We start from the raw sequence: 22373 nt of genomic DNA on the forward strand, positions 1-22373 counted from the left end.
GGTGGTGGGAAAGAATAGCACAAAAATAGTAAAGTGATCATATCAGAAGCATTACTGAAATTATCAAAGTGGATGACAACAACATGAAATTCAGATGAAGTACAGATTGCCTCCAGATATATAGATAGCTAGGGTGCCCAAGACTTTCACATCTTTCCAGTTACCAAATAATACTATTGAGCTAATACAAAGCCTCTAGTTTCTGGTTCCCAACCACCTTCCTATTTTAGACCATTAGACCATAAGGCACAGGAGCAGAATTAGGCCATTTGGCCCATCGAGTCTACTCCACCATTCAATCATGGCTGATCGTTTTATCCCCTCCTTAACCCCATTCCCATAACCTTTGATGCCATTTCCAATCAAGAACCTATCAATCTCTGCCTTAAATGCACCTAATGACCTGGCCTCCACAGCTGCCTGTAGCAACAAATTCCACAAATTCACCACCCTCTCTCTGTATCTCTGTTTTAAATGGACTTCCCTCTATCCTGAGGCTGTGCCCTCTTGTCCTAGACTCTGCCACCATGGGAAACATCCTTTCCACTTCTACTCTGACTAGGCCTTTCAACATTTGAAAGGTTTCAATGAGATACCCCCCCTCATCCATCTAAATTCCAGCAAGTACAGACTCAGAGCCATCAAACGTTCCTTGTATGATAACCCTTTCATTCCCGGAATCATCCTTGTGTACAGCCTCTGGATCCTCTCCAATGCTAGCACATCTTTTTTTGGTTGAGGAACCCAAAACTGTTCACAATACTCAAGGCAAGGCCTCATCAGTACCTTATAAAGCCTAAGCATCACACTGTTGCGCTTATAGTCTAGACCTCTTGAAATGAATGCTAACATTGCATTTGCCTTCCTCACCACTGACTCAACCTGCAATTTAACCTTTAGGTTGTTCTGAACAAGGACTCCCAAGTACATTTTCATCTCAGATTTTTGGATTTTCTCCCCATTTAGGAAATAGTCTGCACATTTGTTTTTACTACCAAAGTGCATGACCTTGCATTTTCCAACATTTTATTTCATTTACCACTTTCTTGCCCATTCTCCTAATCTATCTAAGTCCTTCTGCAGCCTACCCATTTCCTCAACACTACCTGCCCCTCTACCAATCTTTGTATCATCTGCAAACTTAGCAACAAAGCCATCTGTTCCATCATCTAAATCATTGATATACAGCATAAAAAGCAGTCCCAACACCAGCTCCTGCAGAACACCACTAATCACTGGCAGCCAACCAGAAAAGGATCCTTTTATTCCTATTCACTGCCTCCTAACAATGAGCCAATGCTCTAACCATGCCAGCAACTTTCCTGCAATGCCATGAGCTCTTAACTTCGTAAGCTGCCCCATGTGTGGCACCTTGTCAAAGGCCTCTGGAAGTCCAAATATACAACATCCACTGCACCCCCTTTAAGTATTCTACTTGTAATCCTCCCCAAATAATTTCAACAGCTTCATCTGGCAAGATTTTCCCTTAAGGAAACTATGCTGACTTTGTCCCATATTGTCCTGTGTCATCAAGTACTCCATAACCTCATCCGTAACAATTCACTCCAACATCTTTCCAACCGTTATGGTCAGGTTAAATGGACTAAAATTTCCTTTCTGCCGCCTTCCTCCTTTCTTAAAGTGGAGTGACATTTGCAATTTTCCACTTCTCTGGTACAATGCCAGAGTTCAGTGATTTTTGAAAGATCATTGCTAATGCTTCGATGATCTCTAGCCCTCCCTCTTTTCAGAACCCTAGGTGCAGATCATCTGGTGGAGGTGAGCTATGTGCCCTTAGGTCTTTCAGCTTTTTGAGCACCTTCTCCCTTGTAATAGTAACTGCACCCACTTCTCCTCCTTCACACACAAGAACATCTGGCACACTATTGGTGTCTTCCACAGTGAAGACTGATACAAAATACTCATTTAGTTCATCTGCTATCTCCTTGTCCCCTGTTATTATTTCTTTGGCCTCACTTTTTAGCCGTCCTATATCCACCCTCATCTCTCTCTTTTTTTACATACTTGAAAAAGCTTTCACTATCTATCCACTTTAATATTGTTTGCTAGCTTGCTTTTATATTTCATCTTTTTCCTTCTAACTCTTTTTGTTGCTCTCTGTGGGCTTTTAAAAAGTTTCCCAATCCTCTTTCTTCCCACTAATTTTTGCTTTGTTGTATGCCCTCTCTTTTGTTTTTACTTTAGCTTTGACTTTCCTTGTCAGCCACAGTTGTATGAGTATTTCTTCCTTTTTGGAATACATCTGTCTTGCACATTACTCATTTTTCCCAGAAACTCACACCATTGCTGCTCTGCTGTCATCCCTACCAGAAGCTCCTTCCAATTTACTTTAGCCAACTCCTTTCTCATACCACTGTAATTTCCTTTATTCTGCTGAAATACTGCTACGTCAGACCACTTCCTCCCCATCAAATATCAAGTTGAACTTGTGATCACTGGCCCCTAATAGCCTCCAGTTCATTGCATAACACCCAATCCAGTATAGTTGATCCTCTAGTAGGCTCAACAATAAACTGTTCTATGACAAACTGCTCTAAAAAGCCATCTCGTAAGCATTCAACAAATTCATTCTCTTGAGATTCATTACCAACCTAAATTTTCCAATCAACCTACATGTTAAAATCTCTTATGTCTATCATAATATTGTCCTTTTGACACAGCTTTTCCATTTCCTGTTGTAACTTGTGGTCCACATCCCAGCTACTGTTGAGAGACCTGTATATAACTGCCATCAGAGTCCTTTTACCCTTGCAGTTTCTTAATTCAACCCACAACAATTCAACATCTTCCAATCCTATGTCACATCTTTCTATTTGATGCCATTCTTTACCAGCAAAGCCACACCACCCCCTCTGCCTACCTTCCCATCCTTCCAATACAATGTGTAACATTGGACTTTCAGCTCCCAACTACAACTATCCTTCAGCCGTGATTCAGTGATGGCCACAACATCATACCTGACAATCTGTAATAGCGCAACAAGATCATCCACTTTATTTCCTACACTCTGTGCATTGAAATATAACTCCTTGAGTGCTGTACTTGCTACCCATTTTGATTTTGCATCCCTAATGCACTGATACTCACCTTGCTGACTGCAATTTTGTCCTATCATCCGCCTGCCCTTCCACGCAGTTTGACTGCATGCTATTCTTGCTTTTTTACCATCCGTCCTATCCTGAGTCCCTTCATTCCAGTTCCCAGCCCCCTGCCAAATTAGTTTAAACCCTTCCCAACAGCTCTAACAAACCTGCCTGCGAGAATATTGGTTCCCCTCTGGTTCAGGTGCAACCCGTCCCTTTTTGTACCGGTCATACCTCCCCCAAAAGAGATCACAATGATCCAACAACCTGAAGCCCTGCTCCCTACACCAGCTTCTCAGCCACGCATTTATCTGCCAAATCATCCTGTTTCTACCCTCATTGGTATGGGGCACAGGTAGCAATGCAGAAATTACTATCCTTGAGGTCCTACGTCTCAGCTTCTGCCTAGCTCCCTTAATTCTCTCTTCAGGACCTCATTGCTTTTCCTTTCTCTGTCATTGGTACCAATGTGTACCAACACATCTGATCCTCTCCCTCCCACTCTAAAATGTTGTGGACGTGATCAGAGTTGTCCCTGACCCTGGCACCTGGGAGGCAACATACCATCTGGGTGTCCCATTCACGCCCACAAAATCTCCCGGCTGTTCCTCTGACTATTGAGTCCCCTATCACTACTGGTCCCCTTTTTACCTTCTGCTCAGTGCCAGTGACCCAGTCTCCGTGGCGTTCCCCTGTGAGGTCATCACCCACAACAGTATCCAAAACTGTATTCTTATTTTTGTGGGAAATGGCCACAGGAGTGCTCTGCATTAACTGCTTATTCACATTTCCATTTCTCCTGACAGTCACCCGGCTCCGCGCCTCCTGCAACTTTGGGGTGACCACCTCCCTGCAACTCTGATCGATTACCTCCTCACTCTCCTATACAAGCCGAAGGTCATCCAGCTGCTGCTTCAGATCCCTAATACGATCTTCAAGGAGCTGCAGCTGGATGCACTTCACACAGCTGTCGTTCTCTGGGAGACTCTGGATCTCCCAGGACCCCAACATCCAGCATGCTGAACACACAATGGTCATTTACTACACGGAGTACAGCAAGACAGGGAGAGAAAAAAAGGAACCTTAACAGAAACCTACCCAGAGCCAATGCCTCTTCTGAGCCGAAGCCTCTTTTGAGCCAAAGCCTATTCTCACCATCAGCCTACTCCCAACAATGGCCACCCCGACAACAGCCGCTCGCTTGTCCCTTCCGTACTTTTATTTAATTCGCAATGCTCTGCTCCCACCACTGATTAGGCCTCTGGAAAGTCGGAACACCAGCAAAACTCTCCTTTTAAACAAGCATCGCCAACCTGCAAAAAACCTTGTCGCAGTGTTCTGTTCCCATTGACTGGGCCTCTGGCACTTTTAACCAATATACTGTCCTATGCAAAACACCCTAGCTACAGTGCCTTGAAAAAGTATTCAGCCCCCACAACTATTTTCACATTTTACTGTCTCATTTTCTAAATGTAAAATATATAGAAGTATGATTTTTAAGCTAATCTATCAAAAGAAAGATTTCAAAACCTGTCAATAATGTACTAAAAATTAATAACCATAATTGTGAGATTGAAGAAGTATTCATCCACTTTGTAATTACCAAGCTAACTTTCCTCAGGTGCAATACTGTATATTACCTGACCAACTCATTCAAGTCAGGGAAATGATAATAGAGAAGTAAAATCTGGGGAAGGTACAAGACCATCTCATAGGCACTGAACAACTTTTGGAGTTCAGTACAGTCTATTATGAAGAAGTGGGAAAAATATGAAACCACAGCCACATTGTCTAGGTCAGGCCGCCCCTTTAAACTTCATCCCTGGAGAAGAATGGCACTTGTAAGAGAGGAAACTGTGATGCCAACAGTCATGAGTGAGCTGCAAAAGTCAGTGGCTGCAACTGGAAATGAAGTTCGTGGCTCTACAATCCCGAAGACCTTACACAAAAAGGGTACTTATGAAAGAATAGCAAGGAAGAAGACCTAGCTTTAAGAAAATTATCCTTGTCCATAAAGACCTTGCAAAGCATCTCTTAGCAAATACTGTAAAAATGTGGAAGAAGGTCTTGTAGTCAGATGAGATTAAAGTGGAACTTCTTGGCTTCAACACTAAGTGATACAAGTGGCGTAACTCAATACAGGCTGACTATCGATTTCGGAAACTGGTGGCTCGATACCTCTTTTAATTCTGATGAAATTATGTAATGTAGTTTACTGGGTGGCCACCGGATGGCACTGTGTGAGGTTCACACAGCACCATCTGTGGTGAGACTCATTTTGACAAAAGCACACTACTTTTATTCTGACAAAGGGTCTCAGCCCAAAACGTCGACAGTACTTCTCCTATAGATGCTGCCTGGCCTGTTGTGTTCCACCAGCATTTTGTGTGTGTTGCTTGAATTTCCAGCATCTGCAGATTTCCTTGTGTTTTCTACTTTTATTATTTACATTGCACTCGTTGGTGGTAGTTCCAATATTTTATGCTTATTTTATGCAAGTTTAACCCTAGCTATGGCTTCTAAAATAAATATAAGTACCAGTGATGATGTCAAACATAAACATCAGTCCATATCGATCTAAGGGAAGGTTGAAATGTAAAAACTGGACCAAGGTGTTTCTGTGTGTGACATATGGCATATCAACTGTGTATGATATAAAGCACCAAAAAGAAAAAAATTGCAATTCTATGCAAATGGTGATTTGCTAAAGCTAATGAGACAGAGAAGCAGCTTCAGCGGCAGGTTGCTATCGATGCAATGCTCCTCAGACAGGATGAAGAGATCATTACTCCCCAATGCCATTCGGCTTTACAATTCAACCGCCAGGGGCAAGATATGTTAAAGTGCCGGGGTTAGGACTGAGCTTAAGTTACCATTCAATGTATTTTAGTAAACTATTTAAGAACTTTTTAAAAGCTATTTATTAATGTTTTTTTGAGAGGGTGATTTTAGATGCATATCATATTTTTTTACTGAGTTAAGTATTGTATGTAATTAGTTTTGCTACAATAAGTGTATGGGACACTGGAAAAAATGTTGAATTTCCCCATGGGGATGAATAAAGTATCTATCTATCTATCTAGAAAAACTATAAAAGTTGGCAGGAGCACTAAGTACGATTGAGTGATGACTGAATGGTTTCACCAGCGCCAGAATGATGGAGTTGACTTATCTGGCAGTATGAAAATGAACCAAGCTAAGTTGTTAAAGAACATGCATGTGACTATAGTAAAGAATAGCTTCAAAGGTTGAAGAAGAACCATGGAATTTCCATGTACAAGATGTGTGGAGAAAAATGTTCTGCAAACCATGAAGGAGCTAACAAGTACATGGATGAATTTGCACAGCTCATAGCTAACAAAAATCTCAGTCCTGAGCAGGTGTATAACGCAGATATACAAGCAACACACACAAAATGCTGGTGGAACACAACAGGCCAGGCAGCATCTATAGGAGAAGTACTATCGACGTTTCGGGCTGAGACCCTTCGTCAGAATAAAAGTACCGGTAGTGTGCTTTTGTCAAAATAAGTCTCACCACAGATGGTGCTGTGTGAACCTCACACAGTGCCATCCGGTGGCCACCCAGTAAACTACTGCATTATACTGGCAATACACACCTGGGAAAACATTAGCAACAGAAGACAAAAAAAGATCCCACAGGATTCAAACAACCTAAGGACAGAGTTACCATTTTAGGGTGCTCGAATTGCAGGTACTCACAGAAAGAGTAAATGCCCTAAGGGCCTTGAAAGGTGTTAAAATGTCCCAAATAAATCACAAATAATTACCATTGATATTATGTTAGAGTGGTTTGAAACATATTTTGTGCCAGAGCCAGAGCACATTGCACATCTGTAGGGTAACCCGAAGATTGCAAAATTCTTATTTTGGATAACTGTTCAGCTCACCCCAAAGTTGAACTCCTGTGTAAAAATAATGTTTTACAGTGTAATAGCCACCAAATTGTACATCGCTTATCCAACCCCATGACCAAGGAGCACTGCGCTCTCTAAAGGCCAAGTATCGCTCAATTTTCATGAAACGTCTGATGAGGTGAATGCTGGCAATTCTGTACAGACATTTATTAAAGATGTTCTTCGGTTCATTACTCGAGCTTGTGAGAAAGAAGGTAGAACCTTTAACACTAAAGAATGGCTGAAATAAGTTATGACCTGCCCTGATGTTTGATAATGCGCCTGAAGAAAAACTTGAAGATGATTTTACAGGATTTTGTGTACCAAAGGAGAAAGTAGTTGTTCATGATTTGCTTGCATATGCAAAAAGCGTTAGAGGACCCACTTCAAAATTGCGGCAAGTAGTCTTAATGAAGAAAATCTATGGGAAGTGGATAACTGTTGATGACGAAGCACCTGTTGTGCACCAACTTATGGACTCGGGAATTATAGACAGTGTTCTGAATGCTGATAAAAACACTGCAAGGAATGAAGATGGCAGCGATGATGACGAGATAAATGAAACTGAAAGATTTACTATTGGCAAGTTAATTGAGTTGTTGGGCGATCTAATCAAAGGGTTAGAGACATGTACCTTTGTGACAGGAACAAGAGCTAATGAATTTTTATTTGATGCAAGAAAAAAAATACACAGGGAGCGATTAAAACACATGAAACAACGTCTGGATGAAATGTTTAAAAAGATAACCCAGAAGCAACAGTTTTTGTAAGCACAGTAATTAATAAAATTTACATTTAATTTTTATGTAATCGTCCTTTTTAAGCTTCTACTGTCCATTTTTGCCATTATTATTGCATGACCTCTTTTAATCCAGCAAAAACGTTAATCTGGCAAGGCTCTGGAACTGAGGGTCCTGGAAAATTGGTGGTCAACCTGTACTGCACATCAGCCAGGTAACACCATCGCTACTGTAAAATATGGTGGAGGTAGCATCATGCTATAAGGATGCTTTTCAGCAGCAGGGACTAGAAATCTGGTCAGGATTATTGGAAAGAGGAATGCTGGATAAAAACCTACTGGACTCTGCCAGAAAGCTTAAACTGGGGAGGAACGACAGCAACCCAAAGCACTTTGCCAGAATAAACATGGACTCGTTTCAAATGAAGAAAATTGATGTCCTTCAGTGGCTCAGTCAGAGTCCTGACCTTAACCCAATCAAAAACCTCTAGCATGACCTAGAAATGAATAAAAAACACAAAATGCTGGCAGAACTCAGCAGGCCAGACTACCTCTATGGGAGGAGGTAGTGATGACGTTTCGCGCCGAAACCCTTGAAATTGCTGTCCATTGCCACTTCCCAACTAACCTTGCACAGCCTGAGCAATTCTGCAAGGAGGATGGGCAAACCTGGCTCCATCACATTGTGCAAAGCTAATAGAGGCTTATCCACAAACACTACTGGCTGTAATAGCTGTGAGAGGTGGGTGGTTCAACTAAGTACTGAGCAAAGTGGGATGAATACTTTTGAACTGCTGACATTTCAGTTTTTGAATTTTTAGCTTTTCCATGATTCACAATTCTGTTTTTTGGGCTCTGCTGTGAAAAAGGAGCATGTGTTCACAAATAAAAATTCTCAGTTAAATTGATCAAATCCGTGGTTGTAACATTTATTTATGTGAACAAAGGACTGCGGGCAAAATACTTTTTCCAGGCACTGTACATACAGTATAGGTACCTTATGACTTTTGCACACTACTGCAGATAAATACATAAATAAAACCAGAACATGAGTTGTACAGTCCTTGAAAGTGAGTCCATAGCTTATGGAATCAGTTCAGAGTTGAGGCAAGTGAAGTTATCCACCTCAATAGCACCTCCTGTCAATAACTGTCCATTGGTCATCACCTGCCATAGATCACCAACTTCCCAAAAAAGGAAGAGAATATTACACATGGGAACAAAATTAAAGTTACATAAATATTTTATTTCACTTTTTTTTTTAAAAATAGTCTTACCACCTCGCAACCCAGCTATGTGATAATGAAAGATGCACTCACCGTCCGTTCAGCAGCTTCTCCTACACTGTCATATTCAATAATAGCTTTATACAGTGTGTTCAGTAAATGGGAAGCTCTTATTACATTTGGAGTATCGGGTGGAACCTCTGCTACTCCTGTGCTGAATACCCTTTGAAGCATCTTAAGTTGTGACAATCGAGGAGCCAGTTTCTCAAGCACTGCTGCCAGGGTAACAGTCTCATCTTAAAAGAAAAATACATTCAGACAATAAGTAACATAACACAGGAGCGGGTGTTAGCCAATTGTCTGCAAAAGAAGGGATAAAATGTTATGTACATTGCCTTCAATAAATATGTATTCAATCCTATGAATGCAATGTAGAAACCAGGAAAAATTAATGCTCAACAATAAGATCAATTAAGATTTTGAGGTTAAATACGTAAAGCTGAAGACCAGACAGCGGTAGCATGGTAGCATAGCGGCTAGTGTAAAGCTTTACAATGCCAATGGCCCAGGTTCAATTCCACTGCTGTCTGTAAGGAGTCTGTACAACTTCCTGTGACTGCGTGAGTTTCCGACACATTTCCAAAATGTATGGGTTAGTAAGTTGTGTTCGTGCTATGTTGCCACCAAAAGCACAGCAAAAATGTACACATTACAAATAAAATCAATCTAATCTGGTATTTAATATTTGCCCTTGATACAATGGACAGGTTGGGTACCTCTTATCCAAGATGCTTGGGGCTGGGAAGTGTTTTGGATTTTGAATTTTGGAAAATATAATGAGCTAGCTTGGGATCGCCATAATTTCCAACTCTGAATTTACATGCTGACGGTAAGCAGTCTTTGTCTTATGCTTATTTATCACACATATGTACTGATGCAGCCATTCAGAGTGTAAAATTTTCATTACCGAAGATCCCAGCGGAACTGTTTCTACTGACAGAACAGGCAAAGACGGATTACTGGCACCTTAAAACCAGTCGTTTCGGGCAAATGAGGCTTGTTAGCTGTGGTTGGCAGCTCATCTAGGAAAAGGAAAATTCTGATCAAACCTCCGCTGCCTTGCGGCTACATCCACTCATGGGGAAGGCATCGGGAGTAAACCCCGAGGAAAAAATCTGGAGCTGGAGTCCCTAAAGCAGTCCTACGTAGAGTTCAATATTGACTGGCAACTCCCACGACACTGCTGGTAAGCACATTGACCAGTCTCTACTGTTCCTTTGGATTCATCAGATGTGTGGAGAGGGGTAGCTTTCTACATGGGCAACAGCTTACCCTCCATATCGTACTGCCCAGGCTTGCATATCTAGACAGCTAGGATACAACATCTATGGTCAACTCTGACTGAAGGAGGCCTCAGAATACCATTAAGTAGCATATGTTCATTCTGATGCTGACGAATCCATTCTTTCAATACACAACCAAGATCCTAATTTTTCGCTTTATGCTGTGTTTTTCTATTTTTTCATTAACTTCTGTTTGTTACATATGTGAGGTAACTTTTATGGCGCACAGAGACCTGCCCATCACTTGGGAACCTTGTGGAATCGTGGAATTTTCCATTTGTGACATCATGTTAGTACTCAAAAAAATTTTGGATTTCCGACAATTTTGGATTTTAGAATTTTGGATAAGGAGTACTCATACTGCACTGCTGTCTGGAAATAAGACATATAGTTTACTGCATTACTTTGCACATCATTCTCCCAATTTATAACAGGCATCTGGCTACTGAAAACAACTGGATGATCCCGTGAAAACTGCAGCACTGGCAGCACCGCGCAGTCAGAGTGTCAGGACCTAAATACAAGGATAATTTTCTTACTTAAAGAACTTGAAACTGAGAAAATCATCAACTGGAACTTGTAGATTACAATGCAAATACAAAACAAACCACCACATATTGAAGCAAAGTTGACACCTGTTTGACTACGGAAAATTATCACTTTCACCTTAATAATAAAGCACAAATACAAAACAAACCACCACATGCTGAAGTAAGACTGATAGCTATGTTTGACTGTGGAAAATTGTCACTTTCATTTTAATCATTTTGAAGAGTCATATAGCATATATGCAACGAGACCTGGGTGTCATTGTACACCAGTCATTGAAGGTGGGCATGCAGGTACAGCAAGCGGTGAAAAAGGCAAATGGTATGTTGGCATTCATAGCAAAAGGATTTGAGTACAGGAGCAGGGAGGTTCTACTGCAGTTGTACAAGGCCTTGGTGAGACCGCACCTAGAATATTGTGTGCAGTTTTGGTCCCCTAATCTGAGGAAAGACATTCTTGCCATAGAGGGAGTACAGAGAAGGTTCACCAGATTGATTCCTGGGATGGCAGGACTTTCATATGAAGAAAGACTGGATCGACTAGGCTTATACTCATTGGAATTTAGAAGATTGAGGGGGGATCTTATTGAAACGTATAAAATTCTAAAGGGATTGGACAGGCTAGATGCAGGAAGATTGTTTCCGATGTTGGGGAAGTCCAGAATGAGGGGTCACAGTTTAAGGATAAAGGGGAAGCCTTTTAGGACCGAGATGAGGAAAAATTCTTTCACACAGAGTGGTGAATCTGTGGAATTCTCTGCCACAGGAAACAGTTGAGGCTGGTTCATTGGCTATATAGGAAGTTAGATATGGCCCTTGTGGCTAAAGAGATCAGGGGGTATGGAGAGAAAGCAGGTACAGGGTTCTGAGTTGGATGATCAGCCATGATCATACTGAATGGCGGTGCAGGCTCGAAGGGCCGAAGGGCCTACTCCTGCACCTATTTTCTATGTTTCCATGTTTAGCATGGAGGTGAATTCTTTATCCCACTGAGACCTACTAAGACCACAGGAACACTAATCCAATTTACGCTAATCTATTTGTAATCTCCCCATGATCCCATCAACTCCCTACAGATTCTACTGCTCAAATACACTACAGGGGCAATTAACCTACAAATCCGAAGAACGTTAATGATGTGAGAAGAAAATGGACACTCAGGGAACACCTAGTCATAGGTTCTTGGCCTGTAACGTTAACTGTTTATTCACTTCCATAGATGCTGCCTAACCTGCTGAGTTCCTCAGCATTTTGTGTGTGTTACTTCGGATTTCCAGCATCTGCAGGCTTTGTGTTTACAGGTGGAACTGGAGGATGGAATCAAAACAGGATGACTGGAGCCAACCCTTCTAGCTCCACCACTCTTTTGTTATTCTGCATCAGATTTGAGAAAGTGACAGTATTTTGCTACTGGTCATATCCAATGAAAAGCATGTTTTAATAGAAAATGGTCGTGGACTGAATGAAATAGTTATGAGATACAATGAAGAAAGTAATATTTTCTGAAACATTCCAAGCTAAGCAAAGTGCTTTTAACATTTCAAAAGAATAAGATACCTTTAGTAATCATGCACTTTTCAATACTGACAAGCTCTTCTTTAAAGTTGATAAAATATTTATACAGGGCCCAGACAAAAGATTGATATGTTCGGAAGGGTGGCTCAGTAAACTTTCTTGATGTAGGAATAGCTCCAAGTGAACAGCTTTCAGTGCTGTTCCCAATAACTTCATCCATGAATTTCTGTAGCCTGAAAACAACTTGTCCATAAGCTGCTATCTGTTCCAATACTGCTCTTAGACAATTCTATGGAAAAGAAAAGGGAAATAAGTTAGAGGATTCACACATTTCAATAACTAAATGTCCTGTTCCAGTCTTGTTTTTTCATCTGCTAATTCACTATCAAACAAACAAATTCAATGAAATAATCCACAAATGATATCTCCAACAGTGCAACATTACACCTATCAGACAAGAGCATCAGCCTAAAGTTTTCAAGTTCTGAAATGGGTAGCCTTCTGTTCAGAAGCAAAGGGATGCTTAAAGCAGCTAGTCATATGACTATACTGGGTTACAACCAGTAAGGATAACTGTATAGGCAAAGTCACCTTTAAATTACAACAAATGATTAACTTAAAATTGTTTGAACTTGCCTTCGAATTCTTAAATTAATTCTAATTTTATATTTACATATTTTAGAAAGGTACTTAAATTCATATATACAGGCAAAAAAAGGAAGTCAAATCAACAAAGCAAATGAATGCATGTTATGTCTTCCACAGTACATCTTGCACTGGGAATAGAGGGACTCTTACTCAAAGATGATTTTTCAAAAAATTTGCATACAAAGCCAAACTTTGGTCACTTGCAGTGAAAGGCCCTATAATTTTTTCAATGATGAAGAAGTTATTTACCTGGGTCAGGTGAGCTACCATGACATCATTTCTCACTGATATTTTCCCATCATGCACTGTGTACAGGAAAAGTTTATTAACTCCTGACAGCAACCTATACACAAAAAAAAAGGTTAAAATGTAAATAATCTTTTGTTAGACATATTTTGATAATGTATATGGTGAAATTGAGAAGAGAATTAGTACTGAAATCTGTGGGCCCTTCCTTGTGGTACATGTCAAAGACTTTACTCACATCCATGTACGTTACATCAACTGCAGCATGTATTTTCTTAAAACCAAAAAAAAACAAATTGATTCAGCAGGATCTTCTCTTTGTCATTTTGTTGGGAGAGATCTACTTTTGGCATAGACCTCACTTCGATAAAATACCTCTAGTGATCCAGAGTTAAATGAATGAATGGCTTATAAATGAAATGCTACGATAAAGCCAATTCTGCTCTCTCAGGTGAACATCCCACAGCAAATTACAGGAGAACAAATGTCTCTTAAGTATATTTACTCCTTAACTAACATCACTAAAACAGATGACTGGACATTACCTAGTATAGCAGTTAGCTTAACACTATTATAGCTTGAGGAGTTGGATTTCAATTCTGGAGTCATCTGTGAGAAGTCTGTACATCTTTCCTGTGGAATGCATGGGTGCTCTAATTTCCTCCTAGACTCCAAAGACATACTGAGTAGATCTTTGTAATTGGTCATTATACAGTACTGTGCAAAAGTCTTAGGCACATGTGAAAAAATTCTACAAAGGAAAGATGCTTTCAAAAATAATGGAATGAAAAGTTTCTATGTATCAAAAAAATTACTATAAAGAGCAGTAAATAGTAAAAATAAAAGTAAATCAAATCAATATTCAGTGTGGCCACCTTTTGCTTTGAAAACTGCATCAATTCTCTTAGATAGACTGCCATGCAGTTTTATAAGAAAATCGACTGGTAGGTTGTTCCAAGCATCTTAGAGAACTTGGCACAGTTCTTCTACAGACTTTTGCTGTCTCACTTGCTTATGTCTCTCCAGTTAATCCCAGACAGCCTCGATCATACTGAGATCAGGGCACTGTGGAGGACATAACATCTGTTGCAGAACATCTTTTTGCTGATGATAGTTCCTTATGATCTTGGCCATTTGTTTGGGGTCATTGTCCTGCTGCATAATGAAGTTGGGACTGACCAGACACCTCCCTGATGGTACTGCTTTGATGGATGAGGATCTGCTTGTACTTCTCAGCATTGAGGATTTCATTAATTCTGACCAGATCATCAACTCCATTTGCAGAAATACACTCCTAAACCTGCAGGGAACCTCCGCTGTGCTTCACTGTTGGCTGCAGACACTCATCCATGTCGCATTCTCCAGCTTTTCTATGGACAAACTGCCTCCTGCTTGAGCTAAAAAATTTCAAATTTTGATTTATCAGTCTAGAGCACTTGATGCCTTTGTTCAGCACCCCTGTCCTGATGTTTTTGTGTATCAGCCTCTTGGCTGTGTTTCCACTTCAGAGGAATTACTTTTTGGCAACCATTTTTTCATGAAGACCACTTCTGACAAGACTTCTATGAACTGTAGAGGGGTGTACTAGGGTTCCAGTGGTTTCTGTGAGTTCAGAGCTGATAGCAGTGCTGGACTTCTTCCAATTTAGAAGAGACATCAGTTAGATTTATCTCTCTCATGCTGCACTCAGTTTTGGTGGCTGACTGTGTTTCTTTGTGCTTCTTCAGAAGAGCTTGGGCAGCACAACTTGAAGCTCCTGTCTGTCACGAAATTTCTGCTTCGGAGAGACCTTGCTGATGCAGGATGGCAACCTTGAGTCTTGTTCCAATGCTCACTCCTGCCATGGTGCAAGAATCGATGATTTGAAGGTTCTGTCACATCTGCCACACCTTCACCTTCTAGTTTGGTTGTCCTTCGCCCAGTTTGATTCTTTCTACACTCATTTCTGTTTCAGCTTATTTGTTTCATTCAACTCATTACCATCTATTTGTTATCTTTGTTTAACCATGCACTGGGTTACATACCAACAAGGTAATCAAGTTTTTACTTGAATGGTCAGTAGTCTACTATTTAACATGTTACTTTTGTTAATAAAATACAAATATTTCTATGCAACATCTATTTTTTTTTGGAAAATTTGCTCTTTTCTACTGACATACTAATGCAGAAGGCAAAAGATAGACATCTAAAACCAAATTTATTTTTTTTAAAAAGGGTGCCTAAGACTTTTGCACACAACTGTAAATTGTCCCATGATTAGATTAGGGTTAAAACATGGTTAGCCCACACATTCCAGGCTGAGGATTGTGCTGGGGAAAGCTCACAAGTAGAAGTAAAACATTTGAATGACAGCGAGAGGTAATGCATAAATACTTTTCATAAAGGCTTCGCCATCTCTGATCAACACAAAATAGGTTTTCACTATACTGAGGTAAATGTGACAATTATAAGTAATTTACAAGCGCAGCCAGATGCCAACATCAACTTGGACACAATGGAAAAAATTGCACTGAAGTTTCCTGGATGCCAGTGAATTGGTAAGTAAAAAGTCCTAACAGTTGAAAGTTAATGCAGTACAGGAAAATACAATAGTCATAGCAGAGCTGTGCTGGAAAACAGTTGTACACAATGAACATAGGAATTAAATCCACTGAATTTCTTAACAATCTTCTTTTTGTCTGCTGCCAATGGTCCTTTTGATCAAGACTGGAACAACTGAATTGTATGCTAACCAGCAACCAATGGAACTGTGGAAAAAGCTGCATAAACATATAGACTTGTTGTGTGATTATCACTAGACAGTGAGATTTCTAGAAAGTGAATCTCAAAATTAGTTACACATTCAAGATCAATAAGTCAACAGCTGCAGAAATGTACAAGATACCCAGAAGTAATAACTGGTACTCACCACAATGTTTCTCGTATAACTTGGGCTTCTGTAACAAATTTTCGATCATCTGAATAATATAGCGGATCAGAATTGTATAAGTGTTGCTCCCTAGAGGTGAAAAATATTAACATAGTCACACATAAAAAAATTCAAACTGTTTAAAGTAATTAGTACAAATACACTCAGTTATGTCAAAATTTCACATTAAACATCGTCCAGAAAGCAAGTTACTAAAAAGCAGTGGCAGATACTTTCTTACCAGACAGCTGCTAAATTGGAATGTAGATGAAAACTGTGACTGAATTTCGATGGTTTGCTTGTCCAATACTGGGTGACCACATGCTGATCCAGCCACAACTGTACTTCTGATTCTTTGGCTAAGTCAAGAAGCAATTGCATTAAACAAGACAATACATTTTGAAGACAAATATTCTATCAATAATAATTCTAAGAAATTGCGTTCTAACATTTGTTAAACCAATGCACAAGACTACTTGCTTCAATTAGTTTGTCCAAGTCTGTTATTTTGGGCCCCCAAAAATATATTAAAAACACAAATTAGGATGTCTGGCAGTTTCCATGAATGTTTTTTCTCCATTTGGCAATGAAGCCAAGACAGAATGCCAGCCAAGCTCAATTGAGTCCTTTCTTGTCTACCCTATACTCAACACCCATCAGGATTCAAAGAGTGAAAAAAATCACAGAGAAAATCCACAGTATTTTTCTAGGATGCACGGCTTGTCCTCAACACACCCACCCTGGACAAGGTTATATTACCAATAAATAAAACTCTAGTTAGACCACACTTGGAATATTGTGTTCACTTCTGCTCGCCTCATTATAGGAAGAATGTGGAAAGCTTTAGAGAGAGTGCAGTGGAGATTTACTAGGAGGCTGCCTGAGATGGAGAGAATGTCTGATGAGGATAGATTGAGCAAGCCAGAGCTTTTCTCTTTGCAGCAAAGGAGGATAAAAGGTAACATGATAAAGGTGTACAAGATGACGAGAGGCATAGAGTAGTGGACAGATAAAGACTTTTGCCCAGGGTGGAACAGGCTACCATGAGGGGACATAATTTTAAGGTGATTGGAGGAAAATATGGGTGGGAGGGTAGATATCAGGGGTTTTTTTTTAAACAGATAAAGTGTGGTTAGTGCTTGGAACATGCTACCAAGAGTCACAGTAGAAACAAATACATCAGGGACATTAAGAGACTCTTAAAAAACTATATGGATAATAGGGAAATGGAGAGCTATGTGAACGAGTAGGATTAGATTTATCTTAAAGTAGGTTAAAAGGTTGGTACAATATTGTGGGCTGAAGGACCTGTACTGTTCTGTAATGTTCTATGTGCTAAATAACCAATGAGGACAGCATATTTTCAAAGCAGTTAACCCAAGTGAATTAAATACTGGCCTGAACTTCAGACTTCCACTACATGTACCTTTTAAAGAGATATGGGGCCCTGTGTTCTTAATGTGTGCTTGCTCTTCTGGTGGTGTTTTGTCAACCTGAATACCCGAATCCTCCCTACTCAAGGACTCTTGGAGCTCTTCTTCACTTTCTTCTTCAGACCACTCCTAAGAATTAAACAAAATAAATAAATCCAGTGGATTCTAGTTAATTGGGCTATTGTTCTTAAAGAACAAAAACAAATAGAGAAAAATGTTGGGATTCCCTTAATTTACTTGGGATACTGCCACTTAATTGGGACAAGCAACTGTCACCGAACACTTTCTAACTAGCGACATTTGCATGGTACGCATTTTTTAAATTTATTATTATCATATTTACAGATTAAACACAGAATAGGCATATCTGGCCCTACCAACTGCACCACCTAGCGATCCCTGACTTAATCCTAACCTAATCACAAGACAATTTACAATGACCAATGAACCTACCTGGTAAGTCTTTGGACTGTGGGAGGAAACCGGAGGACCAGAGAAAACTCCCACATTCCATGGGAAGGACATACAGAAACTCCTTAAAGAGGTCACTGGGATTGAACTCTGATGTCCTAAGCTGTAATAGTGTCAGTTGTGTAGCCATTAGACAATACACCGTGCTTTGAGTGAATAGTTTTTAAATAGCATTACTTGAGTGTGTTCGTATTCAAAAAACAGTAAATTTTGTCACTGGCAGTTGGCGAGTGATAAGCAGTTAAGACAATTCAGAACTGTTTTGCGCACTGCAGTTTCAAGCATTCTGGTCTGGGGGTGCCAGAAACAGATGGGAGTGAAAATGAAACAATTTCACTACTCGCAACAAATTAGAAACTATTAAGACTTTGAAGGTATCGATAATCATCTTGAATGTTACAGAGAAGATCTGGAGTGCGTAATCGCCAAAAGCATTTTTGAAGGCAGTCAATTATCTGCATTAGGTGTCTGCCCTGATTCTGTTCATTTACAATCAAATGAACGTAGCAGCATAGATTAATTCTGCTGTCGATAACTACTGGGAGCTAATATACAGCTTTATAGCACTGTAGTAATTTTGGTAGTGTTCTAATTTGTATTTCATTTAAATACATAATTTGTTACTCAGTTAAATGGTAGTTTGTCTTTTTTTTTAAATAACTTTTTAACTATTTCCATGAAACTAGCTCATTGGGGCAGCCGCCTAATTGAGTCAATGTGTCCCAAATAACCAGAATCCATAAACAATCATAGAAATAATCCACCTTGTTCAGATTCAGATTAACTTATCATCATATACACCAGGGTGTAGTGAAATTCCTTGCTCACATTAAGCTCATAGAGCAAACCATCTACACGGTAATAATACATACAACAATAAATACAGCATCCAGCACAAAACACTGAAATGTTGCAAAGTAGAACAGTGCAGTCTGAAATAATGTAAAATGAAATGTTAAATGACAATAACAGAATGACTAACAGAGGTAGAATTTAGAGTCTGAGAACATGGCCACACCACCATAAAGGAGATGTGAAAGAGGTGATTGGCTCAGAAGTCTGATAGCAATGGGGAAGAAGCTAATTAAACTTCGGGCATATTCAAAGTGAAGGTTGATGGGTTCTTGATTAGGAAGGGTGTCAAAGGTTACAAGGAGAAGATAGGAGAATGGGGTTGACAGGGATAATAAAAATCAGCCATAATGCAATGTCAGAACAGACTCAATAAGCTGAATGGCCTAATTCTGCTCTTATGGTCTTCTGCAACTGAGATATAAGAAACAGATTCAGAAAGGGAAATGGGAGACCTCCTTCGTATAATTTTCCTGCTCAAAACTTACATGGAAGGCATTGAGCTCAACTGTTAAGGAAGAAGTGGGAATATGGAGGTGAAAACAGACAAGGAAAAATATACAATGTGTATGATGTGACCAAAGCTCAGATGTAAAGCACTTTTTATAAAGTATTCTAAGGGTAAAGGAAAAAATATCTTGATGGTGGAGTTTATAAACAGAATTCCAAAAAACACAATTCAAAAAGCTTCACGAGTGAATACAGACCTCCATTGATACCCCTGCCCCCCACTCTTACCCCATCCCTATCTATAATTTTACTGGTTCTCTTTCTCTCTCTTTTTTCCCCCTCACTACAATCTCCCCCCCCCCCCCCCAGCCCTACCTTTCTTTCTCTTTTATTTCCCATAATTCTCCACCTTCCCCCTAGCCCATTTCCCTCCAGCCTATCACTTCCCAGCTCTCTACTTCATATCTTCTTAACCCCCCTCGACCTGATGAAGGATTTCGGCCCGAAACGTCGTCACTACCTCCTCCCATAGATACTGTCTGGCCTGCTGAGTTCTGCCAGCATTTTGTGTTTTTATTCAAAAAGCTTATTTTGTTGTAATGGGACGGAGAAAAAAGGGGGTAGATGAAAAGTCAGCAAACAAAGAGTAAATATGAGAACTTTAACAAAGTGAAGTTTCAGAGATCAGGTAAAGTAAAAGCATGAAAAGATTTGAAGGCGATGGAAAAAAATTTGAACTTAAAATGTTGGTTCAAAATGGATGGTAGTGAAGCTTAACCTTGCCAGGCTGCTCCCACAGAATTTTTAACAGCCACATCTACAATGGCTTCAGCAGATCTGAAGAACACATTAATTCCACAGTAAAACAGCACAAGACAACCCACAATAAGGAAGAAAGAAAGTAAGTTACTCACGGGAGTATCTGGATAAGGACCAATATCAATTTCTTCACCTTCCATCAGGTACTTTCCCCAGTCAAAATCATCTTGTTTTACTGCATAAAGACAGTACCTTTTAATTTTATAATTGCTCAGTTAGAAATTGCACTTCTGCCTCATTCCATATCATAAAATATCCACCCCTTAACTGTGGCCTCCAATACACTGCCTCATCACTTTGCCTACTTAAGATACATAGGCTCCATTCTTTACACACGCTCTCTTAAGTCCCCACTGAGTTTCTTGAGAGTAAAACACTTCAATCAAAATTCCTTTACACAAACATCAAATGCTTATTTCTTTCCAGTCTGAACTGCTGAATTCCCCCAGCATTTTGTATATGTTACTTTGGATTTCCAGCACCTACATAATCTTTTGTGTTTATCCTTTACACGAAAGATTTATGACAGTCCATGTTAACCTTCAGTCCATCAACTGTGTGGCTCTTCCAACCTTCAATTTGGAATTTTCTTCCAAAACTTTTGCTCTTTGCTGCCTTTCCCTCAAACTCCAGAGGATTCCCTAAAAGCCATCCACATAAACATGCTTTTTGTGTCCTCTGCTTAAAGTCATCATTTCATGTTCAGTTCATACATCCTCCCATATGGATTGTATTCAGAGAAAGTGCAAGTTGCTGCAGCTGAAAAATTATGAAAAAGTACTAATAATGAATCTATACTCTTTATAGAGAACTACAGTCAAATCATTCACTTAAAACATTACAGCTGGCCCCCGTTTTTTGAACATTCGCTTTATGACAGCTCGCTGTTATGAAAGACCTACATTAGTGCCTGTTTTTGCTAACCAAAGAGGATTTTCGCTTTTACAAAAAAAAGATGCCCGCTTTATACGTGTGTTTACCCCAAAAAAGACTACCTTGACCGTGAAACCTTGTGCGGGCAGTTGTGTGCGCATGCGTGTACGTGCGTACGCATGTGCATATGTATGCATGAACGTGCACATGCTGATTTTTTTTTCTCCAAATCGACTTTGGCTCGCTATCTTCCTGATCTGCTAAGTGAAACTACACCGTACATACAATATTTCTACTTTATATAGGTTGTATATTTATCATATCATTCCTGCTTTTACTGTATGTTAGTGTTATTTTAGGTTTTATGTGTTATTTGGTATGATTTGGTAGGTTATTTTGTGGGTCTGGGAACACTCAAAAATTTTTCCCATATAAATTAATGGAAATTGCTTCTTCGCTTTATGACATTTCAGCTTACAAATGGTTTCACAGGAACACTCTACCTTCGAATAGCGGGGGAAACATGTATTTAAATTTATATCACTGTAAGACTAATTGTCTGCAATAGGAATTGCAGCAACAAATGTAATACAATTTTTTTTAAAAAAGAGATACAGCACAGTAACAGGCCTTTCTGGCACAATTATCCACACCACCCATTACACCCACATGACAAATTAATCTACCAACCCTTCCACTGACGTTGGAATATGGGGGAAATCCATGGAGAGAAACCCAAGCAGTCACAAGGAGAATGTACAAACACCTTAACGGCAGCAATGGGATTGATTCAGGTCGCTGGTGTTGTAATAGTGTTACTTTAATACTCTAACTGCAACTTTTTGTTTTAAAGTCTGGAAACATACAGAAGTTCATTTATTAATAAAATTACAATAGAAATGAAGAAAAATACTTGGAAAAGATAAAATAAGAAGTCTGTAAAATTAAAATAATAAACACAAGGATTAAATAACATTAACAGACAGGAAATATCAATCAGCAAACATTTCTGTAAAAATTAAGACTCCCAAAAATGGTCTGCATGCTTCTCTCAAAATCAGGAAAGCAAGAATAAAAAAAAAGTTGCACACAGGGGAAAGTTATTTTGATTTCAAAAGAACAAGGTACTATTTAGTACTTTTAAGAACAATAGATCATCTAGTCCCAATTCAACAGAACATATATACAATGAAGCAAGCACTTCTGATGCCTTTTACAAATTGAGTGCTACTTATTATTCATTATCAAAAAGTCCCTGTAATAAGTTAAATTTCAAGAGGTT

At 39.5% G+C, this 22373-nt stretch overlaps 1 protein-coding gene across 1 annotated transcript in view; it reads right to left on the minus strand.

Annotated features, from left to right (window-relative positions):
* The window catches only part of tubgcp5 (tubulin gamma complex component 5), a 63845-nt gene that overhangs the window by 31178 nt on the left and 10294 nt on the right, over window positions 1–22373 (minus strand). Inside the window, exons 5-11 of the mRNA XM_073044143.1 lie at window positions 20314–20393; window positions 17620–17755; window positions 16435–16552; window positions 16194–16283; window positions 13289–13382; window positions 12434–12680; window positions 9079–9281 (exon numbers count right to left, since the gene is read on the minus strand). Of these exons, the coding sequence (XP_072900244.1) occupies window positions 9079–9281; window positions 12434–12680; window positions 13289–13382; window positions 16194–16283; window positions 16435–16552; window positions 17620–17755; window positions 20314–20393 (968 nt within the window). The remainder of the gene's footprint in view (window positions 1–9078; window positions 9282–12433; window positions 12681–13288; window positions 13383–16193; window positions 16284–16434; window positions 16553–17619; window positions 17756–20313; window positions 20394–22373) is intronic.

This window comes from Hemitrygon akajei, chromosome 4 (genome assembly GCF_048418815.1).
Source record: "Hemitrygon akajei chromosome 4, sHemAka1.3, whole genome shotgun sequence".
Taxonomy (NCBI): domain Eukaryota; kingdom Metazoa; phylum Chordata; class Chondrichthyes; order Myliobatiformes; family Dasyatidae; genus Hemitrygon; species Hemitrygon akajei.